The sequence below is a fragment of the Gavialis gangeticus genome, unplaced genomic scaffold (assembly GCF_001723915.1).
Source record: "Gavialis gangeticus isolate Ggan-Ray unplaced genomic scaffold, GavGan_comp1, whole genome shotgun sequence".
Lineage (NCBI taxonomy): Eukaryota > Metazoa > Chordata > Crocodylia > Gavialidae > Gavialis > Gavialis gangeticus.
In genome coordinates this window covers 71368388-71378132 of record NW_017729032.1, presented here as the reverse complement: position 1 = coordinate 71378132, position 9745 = coordinate 71368388, and the positions used below count along the sequence as shown (strand labels likewise).

The 9745-nt window shown below is 46.7% G+C and overlaps 1 protein-coding gene across 1 annotated transcript in view; it reads right to left on the bottom strand.

Annotated features, from left to right (window-relative positions):
- The window catches only part of VWA8 (von Willebrand factor A domain containing 8), a gene marked incomplete at its 5' end in the record, with an annotated part of 370441 nt that extends 360696 nt beyond the window's left edge, over positions 1-9745 (bottom strand). Inside the window, one exon of the mRNA XM_019523815.1 lies at positions 9661-9745. Coding sequence (XP_019379360.1) covers positions 9661-9745 — 85 coding nt within the window. The remainder of the gene's footprint in view (positions 1-9660) is intronic.

Sequence of the window (9745 nt, the reverse complement as noted above, 5' to 3'; positions counted from 1 at the left end):
CAAGGGTGGGCAATTATTTCAGCTGGAGGGCCACTTAATAAGTTTATTATGTTGTGGTGAGCTGTTGGAGGGGTCCCCACCCCACACCTGGAGCCCCACCCCTTTACACGTGCCCCACCCCCTAATTACCATCTTGGGACCTGAAGTCCCACCCCTTCACCCCTGAGCTTTGCCATTGGGAGGCCCTCCCATTGCCCCTAGGAGTACTCCTTGGGGGAGGGGAAGGTGGAATGAAATCTTGGAACCAGGAAAAAACAAATCATATACTAAAAGTCAAACGTCTACTATAATGTATTTTATTTCAAAAAAATATTTTTGTCCTGATTTATGTACGTTTGCCTAGTGTATAGAGAGGTGATTGGATAAAAACTCAAAAATAAAGTCTTACCCTTGTATATTGGGGGGCTGTTGGAGGGGTAGGTGTGTGTGTGTCGTGGGAGGTGGGGTTTGTGAGGGGGGTGTGGCTGTGTGTATATGTGAGAGGACTGTCGGGGTGTGAGCAGCGTGTGGGTGTGTGGGGCATAAGGGAGGGTGGAGGGGAGTGTGGGGACCCCCCATCACACATACTGCCCCACGGCACAGAGCCCCTGCTGCCACTGGCAGCAGTAGCACCAGGCCCTTGAGGCGCTTGTGTTCTGTACAGGCGCAGCCACTGGCAGCATGCAGCTCCAACCAGTTCTGGAAGCTGCACATGGCAGCAAAGATCAGAGCCAGGCTGGCCCATCTCAATTGCATGAGGCTCAAGTGCAGCTCCCCGGATTTGTGCACCACTGGGGGGAAGCTCTGTGCAATGGAGCCGGTTGCCTGGCCCCACTCCTTGCCACCGTGTGCAGCTCCTGGAACTGGCTGGAGCCGTGTGCTGTCCGGTGGCTGCACATCCATAGGTCATGAGCACCCTGACGGCCCATTGCCTGCTGCTCCTGCCAGGCGGCCAGGGGGTGCTGGCGGCAAGGGCTGTGCACCATGAGGGGCATATGGGGAGGATCCCCACACTCCTTTAGCCTCCCTCACATCCCACCCACACCCTGCCCACCTGAGCTCCACACCCCTGCCCTGCTGCAGCTTCCCTACCTGCTGCAGCAGGGACACAAGGAGAAACCACTGGAGGCCGGGGAAGCCGAGCAGGTCTCCCAGTGGATGCAGCAGTGGCAGCAGCAGTCCTGCCCAGAAGCTGTGCGTCCTGGCTGGGGCTGGGGCCCTCACGTGCGGGAGCGTGGGAGTGAAGCACACAGGCTGAGCAGGGTACAATTAATTGGTGGCTGCCTGCGGGCCAGATGAAGTCACCTGGCGGCCAGATCCAGCCCACGGGCTGTATTTTGCCCACCCCTGATCTAGCCCCTAGCACAGCAGCCTGGCCCCTGGCTATAGCAAACTGTTATATTCACAACTGACTCCTTCCCTCCAAACTGTTCCCTCAGTCTCCCTTTCTGCTCCAAGTTGTTGAGCTCTCAGTGAGTCATTCCCTTGTTAACAGCTCCCCACAGCAGCAGCTACTCAACAGGACTGGCCACCCCCTCTTAAGGGGACCAACCACTCTGTTACATTATTATGTGCTGCTAACTTTAATTTCTGTTTAACTGCACCACATCTGCTACAGTTTATTAGTTAAATTACATGTACATGTATAGACCCTAAATTCATCATAAAGTAAGCAAAAGAAAAGCTTCAACTGATATTTACAAACTGCATATATATAGTTTCATAGTTGGTAGGGTTGGAAGAGACCTGAGCAGATCATCAAGTCTGACCCCCTGCCATGGCAGGAAAAAGTACTGGGTCAAACGACCCCAGCAAGGTGTTCATCCAGCCTCCTCTTAAAGACCCCCAGGCTAGGAGCCAGCACCACTTCGCTTGGAAGTTGGTTCCAGATCTTGGCCGCCCTGACCGTGAAGTAGCGCCTCCTGATATCTAGCCTAAATCTACCCTCTGCCAGCTTGTGACCGTTATTTCTTGTCACTCCTGGTAGCGCTCGGGGGAACAGGGACTCCCTCAATGCCTGCTGGTCCCCCCTGACTAGTTTGTAAATGGCCAGTGTATTAGCATAATGACACAGATCCTGGAGAATCCATAAAGATCCAGCTGACTCCCGAGACAGTAATATAATTAAGAACCTGGAAGGGTCCCCTTTTCCTCTATTTTATGAATAAATTATTCAGGAATTAAAGTAACTGTGAGTTTTTAGTTATATGACTTTTCTCTTAGGCCCTTGGCACCCATTCATTTAAAGGTACCATGAGGATCTGATCCCTGAGCCCAACAATCAAGTCTCCTGCCATGCCATGTGCATGGCAGGAGGTTTGATTTTGAGATTAGGGATCAGATCCCAGTTGTGCTCTTTTACTTGTCAGTGCAGAAGGACCCTGGAATCATGATCAGGGTCATGGTCACAGACAACTCCAAGAACCTGTGCTGTCCTGAGGTCAGATCTGACAATCAGCTGCTTGTCAGCTCTGGGTCCATTCAAGGGCATCCCCCTAGGGAGTTTTGCACCCAGCAGCTCCAGTAGGGATGCACAGGGGATCAGAGGTCCCAGCAGGGTGATCCAAAGGGCTCTTCCCACTAAGGACTTTAAACTGAAGGCACAGGGTTTCAAGTCACCAGTGGGAGGAATCCTTCAGCTCCCCCCACTGTGGGGGGGAGGGAGTGGAGCACGGACCCCTGCACCCATACCAGAACTGTGGGATGCTGGGTTTAATGTCCCTGAAGGGAGAAGCTGTTTGGCTCCCCTCTCCAGGAGCCTCAGTCCCCATACCAGGCAGCCCAGCTGAGTTTGGGTGCAGTGGTTTAAACTCCTGCAGGGAGGCTGTGGGCCCAGAATCAGGGCTGTCTGTCAGCACCAGCATAAAATATAACATGGAAAGGGGCGCCTATTTTGATAAATGTAGTTTAGTATTTGCTTTTCACTGTAATCTCCAGTTATAGGTGCTTGCAGACACTGCTCTATTCATATCCAAAGGATAACTACATTACAAGTTGCAGCTTTTATGATTCCCAAGAAAACTACATAGCAATCATAAATGTGTCTACTATTTCCTTTTCATGGGTCAGCTGAAAGTTTCACTGCATGAAACAATCTTGAGACACAGCTGAGCTGGGCCTCCCTACTTTAACGGTCTAGCAAAAAAAAAAGAAAAGAAAAGAAAACTAAGCTGAAATTGTATTGAGATCCATTGCTCTTCTGAACAAATGTGTGACTTCCCTTTTTCCTCCATGGAGAAAAAATCCTGACTTTCTACACATAATGTTTTCATAATATTTACTCTCATATTCAATCAATATGATCTGTATGAGAACCAGAAGAATGTCTGATGTTTTTCTAGCTAATGCTTGCTTTTTTGTGACATACAGTAGGTTAATGATTTTCTTTACCAGTTAAAGTCTAAAATGCCATTAAAGACCACGTATATTTGTGTTTACCCTAAGATTGCTTCAAAGGTGAAGCAAGCTGGGCTCAAACATGGAGTGCTTTTGCTTGGAAGACTAACAATAGTTAACTTTTTAGCCCTAGTGATGCATAGGGAGCATACACCACCTATTTACTGTTCTGGTTACAACTGATTTAATCACAAGTTAGCTGGTGATGAGGACATGATATCCTGGCCAGTACACTTAAAATGGATCCTGTTCAGCAATTCTGTAGTTGACACTTTATATTAGCATATTTCATAAGTGCTAAAACAGAAGATAAAGTAGGATGGTACCTCAGAGATGAACTTGCTTAGGCCGAAGGGGCAGGGTGGGACTTTAGAGACCATCTGGTACAGAGAGGCATATCCTAGGCACCATTTACCTTGTCAGATGCTATAAATAGATCATAAAGGACCAAGACCGCTCCTAGCACCTGTAAGTGGTTGCCTACAAAAGCTCATGCCTCTCTGAACCAGTTGGTTTCTAAAGTGTCACCCTGTCCTAGCTTCTGCTTGCCTTCTGACCAGGGATCCTTGTTTTCTCTGATTTAAAAAAATCCCCAATTTTTGGTTAAAAAAAGTAACTCCAAATCCACATGTTTCCATGATTTAAATGAAACACCACTAATATACAGATATATAGCTATAGATATATAGCTATCTATATATAGTGATGTTTCATTTTAATTACAGGAAAATGTGGATTTGGAGTTACTTTTTAACCAAAAATTGGGGATTTTTTTAAATCAGAGAAAACCAGGACTCCTGCTTCTGACTAATGCAGCTAACCACCTTTATACTTTAAGCTAATCATCTCATCAGCTGAGAAAAATAAGCCCATAATGTTCCAAGACTAAGAGAAGAGAAGATGGTTTCCAAAGAATAATTCGTTCACAGCTGAAAGCCCTACCTTATCAATCTATTCTTAAATGAGTTTATATATATACCATTCATCAATTACACCTGATATATTTTTGGTAACATAAAAAAGAAGATACAACTCTGTCTGAAATCAAACAGGCTTGTTAAAAGAACTTCATTTTTAGTGAAGAGATACCAATTTTCCCTGGAAAAAATCCCTATATGATTTTTTAATAAGAGCCCTTGTAGCATAATTAAATTTGCCAAGTGAGTTCAACTTTATAACGAGGTTTATGTATTGAAAGAAACAATGCTTCCAAAACAAATCAAAACATAACCATGGCTATATTTTCTGAAGTAAGATTTTGAATAATTGCTAAATATTGAAACTCACAGGCTGGATTGTTATTTTTATACAAAAAGAATGACCATTAAATCCTTGTTACTCAGTGTTACTAGTCTGTTAGGTTATTCAGGATATTTGAGCTCCGCTGAGATGAGTACAGCTGAGGTAAACAGCACGTCTGCTAGAATCATTCAATTCAGCCATCTCTTAGACCAGTGTTTCGCAACCTGTGGGTCATGACCCAAAAGTGAGTCTCAACAATATATGAAAGGACTGGAAACAAACTTTAAAAAATGGATTCTCCTTTAAAGGATCAAAACATGGGAAACTGCGACTTTTCCCTTGCAGGCTGGCAGAGTTCCAGCCTGCCAGGGGCTGCTTGCCCCCCCCAACACACCCACCCCATGCCCCCGACACTGGGGAGCCAGGGCCTGGGGCCAGCCGGTTGGGAGCGAGGGGCACTGGGTTGGGACTGGCCATTGATGTTTACAAATGGGTCCTGGTACAAACAAGGTTGAGAACCACTGTCTTAGACCTGCGGGGGTGGGGATCCAGCCCATGAATCCTACATCTATGACAGCATTTTGAAGGGGGGAGCGGCAATCTGTTGGCATTTCAACAGAGGTGAGAATTTGGAAGGGTTTGGTAGTGGCTGGGTCAAGAAATGCCATCAAGCTGTGTGTGTGTAGTCGTAGTAGTGTGTTTGTGTGTGTTATTCAGATTTTTAAGTGCAAATGGAGATCTGGCTAGGAAATGGCATTGAGCACAGCAAGAAGTGAAAGCTATAGCTGGAGCAAGAAAACTAGAAAGAACAGGGAGCAACAGGCTTAGTTATAATGGGTGGAAAGGTCTGGCCCCATCTCAGTCTACAAAAGTAACAAACTGTAACATCCTCCAACAGCTTCCTCTTGTGTAAAGACAGCAAGAGAAAACACCAGAGATCTTCCCATCTGGAGCTCCAAAAACACCTTTTACGGACCTGATTTTAACAGACAGAATTTCTAGCTTTCTGATTTTCACCAAAGCAAAACTGACCAGTTCTGTCCACTGGTTTCTTGAACATTGGCTGTGATTCTGAAATAAATCAGATATGGTTTTCAAAAGCTTCATGTTACAAATAGTTTAGGTCTTCCCTCTGTTCATTCTATATGGTAATTTTCTTATATCTTCGTCACCGCTATCAGTGCAATTTGAAGAAAAGCCAGACTGTTACAATTTACCGAATGGAAATATGCATTCTGAATTTAAACATTCTAAAATGAACTAATAGTGGTCTTTATTTTAAAAAAATTCCCTCCCCCTGATTAATCTTCCCCACTTGAATTGTACAACTCTGCCAGTCCTTCACACAATATAAAACTGTGACACACAACATTCCTGCCCCAAAAGTCCTGCCTTATGGGTGTCTGGGATGTGTTTCAGTATTAAGCAGTCAAGGAAGCAGACTTTCTGTTCCCTGCCTGGGTGGCTGTAGCATGCAGCCCTTCTAGAAAATAAAAATCTTTCCTTTCACAGGGGAAGAACAGAGTAACTTTAGTGGGAACAGCCCCCTAAAGATCCTGTTTAAAAAGGCTGTGAAAATACCCACTGTTATAACAGGGACACAGGCCACACATTTGCACCTCATATGTATAAGAAACTTAGGATCTAAAAAAGAGTGTGGAGGGACCTAGAGAGACATTCACTGGATAGGAATGGGTAATATATAGTAATCATAACATCAAGACTTCCAGATTAACTAGAACAGAGGAACTGTCATAACGAATGAGACACAAAGTTCCTCTAAGGTCAGAATCCTGTTTTTGACAGTGGCTGGTACCAGATGCTTTGCAGGCAGATGTGGCATAATCTGTCCAACATTAGGTCTCATCCTGATCTCTAACAGAGATTGTCTTAAGCCCCTATGTACAAGGTTTAGTATCTCCTTCCCAAATTGTTACCATCAGGATGTTTCTGTTATGTATGTATGTATGTATGTAACCAGTCTCTTTTTGAACCTTGCTATACTCTTGGCCTGAATAACAACCTGGGGCACTCATTTCTAAAGTCTAGTTATGTACTGCTTGAAAAAATACCTTTTATCAGTTCTGAATTTGCCACCTTTAAAAATCATCAAATGTCTCCTCAATCTTATGTTTTAAAACCAGAGAACAGAAGCTCCAAATTTACATTTCCTAGACCATTATCTCATAGACTTATCCTCTTATTTATCTTCTTGCAAAGGTAAACTACAACCTTTTCAGCCTCTCATTTAGAAACATGTTTCCTTGTCAAACATCATTTTGTCAAGCAGTCAAACATCATCTGAATACTATGCTAGCTGCTTATTCCTTGAATTGGCTTCTTCCTTGATGGACTCAAGGCCAATTCAGGTGTTTGACTAATGATCTTTTTAACTGACAGCTAGCTTAGACTTTTTTAATAGTAAAAAGTGGTTATACTGCCCTAATTGGGGGGGGTGTAATTGAGAAAACCATTAGAATTGCCCAACTGATCCTCTCTCTCTAATTCCTACCTGTTAATTATTCACTCTATCTTCTGGAATTCTGGTGTTCCTGGCATTCGCTTAGAGTAGTGTTACTTGCTACTATTTTCAAGGGCCAATTGTGTTTTGGGTGAGGCTATTACATGACTTGAAGGTCACTACAAATTACTTTGGGGCTGTGAAGGTCACCCATCCTAGTGTTCACAGGAGCAAGGTCAATCCTAAACCCTGTTTGCTCCGTTTAAAGCAGTGGTACTCAACCTCTTAGGGCTGGATGGGCAGTGCGCCCAATCCCTCCATGGGCCAGATCCAGCAAGGCCCCATCTGGCAGCACAGAGCAGAGAGGGGGAAAACCTGGCCCTGATCCAGCAGTGCAATGGAGGCAGGGTTGGGCCAGCCCTAAGCTGGCCCTGTGGTGGGAAGTGGCTGTGGCCCAGCCCCACAGGAGGCAGGGAACATGGCCTGGCCCCAACCTGCCTAGGTAGAGAGAAAAGTTCATGGCATGGCCCCATGGGTGGGGAAGGAGAAGGACCCAGCCCTGAACTAGCCACAGAGGAAGGGACATGGTCCAACCCTGCAGGAGGATAGGGACAAGGCTTAGCCCCAACCTGACCAGGCAGTGGTAAGGGGACATGGCCTGGGCCTGCAGAGGATGTGGGAAGGGGATGTGGCCTAGTCCCACTGAGAGAAGTGGGCGCAGCTTGGCCCCAATCCTGTGGCCTGGAGGGAAGGGGTCATGGTCTGGCTCTGATCTATCCGTGCAGTGGGTGGGTCCTGGCCCAAGTCAGACCTGCTCCAGAGGGCTTGGGATTTTGGCAGCTGGGAGGGATAGCAGTACTGTTACTGCTCCCCCACTGCCAAATTGCCCAGTTCAGGAGGAGTCCCACAGATGGGATTCCAATGCTCCACAGGCCACATTTGGCCTGCAAGCTGAGGTTGACCAACCGGGTTTAAAGGAACCACTTCTTGTTCCTGTGAAGTTGTTGAGCAGCATGAGCACATCCTGCCCGCACATCCAATCCTGCGAGTCCACCAGTACCGACGGCCTGTAGGCCCATACACGCATCACAGGCCATGTGCAGCACAGGCACTGTGTAACACAGGCTGTGTCATAAACTGATCTGAGCTTGGCCTATGTGGTAATGACATAAATTGAGCATACACTGCAGACAGTGATATGGTGCACTAACATAATACAAGGGAATGGAAAAAGATTGGTGTAGCTGCAAAGCATAACCAAGTATGGAAAACCCTGTGTTAAGTATATAATCATGGTTAAACCATGCAACCTCGACCTTGTCCGAAGTTCAGCAAAAAGGAGGAACCAAATCAGTGAAAGTCCCCACGGAAACAAGGAAGCCTGTCCAGTTGACCTTTTTCCCCTTGAATCCAAGGCTATGTAAGCACTGTCTTTATTAGTACAAATAAGTTTTTACTGTTGTGTAGCCTAATAAAGTCTTTTAAAAAAGAATTGTGACTGGAATAGTTTCACTGGCCACCAGTCTCACTCTCAACCCCTGTTAAAATTTGGGAGTAATGCCTCCCCCCAAATTACCAGGGCTCACTCTGGTTGTGTGGGGTTGTTGGATTGGCAAAGCAAACAGGTCAAATGTAGCAGCAGCATAACAAACAGCTTGAAAGGCTCAAAAGGCAAATTAAGATTTTTTTGGCAACCTGGGCTAGGCAAAAGGACTGAAGCCCAGGGAAAAAGGTCCTTCCCCCCCGCCAATGCTGCTGCAGAAGTGCGTGACCCAGTCCTCGTTCACACATTGGCGTTTTATGGTGTACAATATAAAGTAAGTAAGAGAAGGACTTATTTGCCTGCTTATTTGCATGTTTCCCAGGGTGTGGTAATGTAATAAGTCACCTTCTTATTCGTTTTATATTGCTCACTGTAACAGGCCACTGAGTATATTAGAAGGCCATTCTTCAAAACTTAAGAATAACTATCCTTATATCTTATTTGCATGTTTCCCAGGATGTGGTAATGTAATAAATCTTCTTATTTGCTTTATATTGCTCACTGTAACCTGCCAGTGAATGAATGAGAAGACCTTTCTTCAAAAGTGGAGAATAACTACCCAATACCTGGCAACACTGAACCTAGGCATCACCCCCACAAGCATACAGGAGAAAACTTAGGCATCTGGGGCCTAATCGGAAGGGGCGCCTGGGCCTGGGCCTCACGGCCATGTGCATCAGGCCACGTACAGTACTGCCCTGCTGCTGGCTGCCCCACACCTGGGCAGCTGTTTGGGTCAGAGGGGAAAGGTGGCGTCTTCCGCGAATTGGAAAACCTCACTGCCTCAGCTCACATGGCGTCCAAATCAGAGATATAACATGACATGATGTCACATAACGTCAATCCCTGGCCTGAAACCGGAGACGTGCCCCACCTCGCGTCCTCCCAGTCCCCGGGCGCCTGGATAGAGCCAGGGCAGAAGTGTCTCCCCCACCCCCGTCCCAGCTGCAGTCACACTTGGAGGCCGGGGAAGGTGGTGGAGACTCGCCCAGTCCCAGGGGCGCGCGGGGAGGGGGAGAGGCCGGGGAGGGGATGTTACCTGAAGCGCGGTGCAGCGCCCGGAGCGGTGGCCCCGCGCCCGCCGCCGCCCGGCCCCGCGACACCTGCTGCAGGAGCAGCCGGAC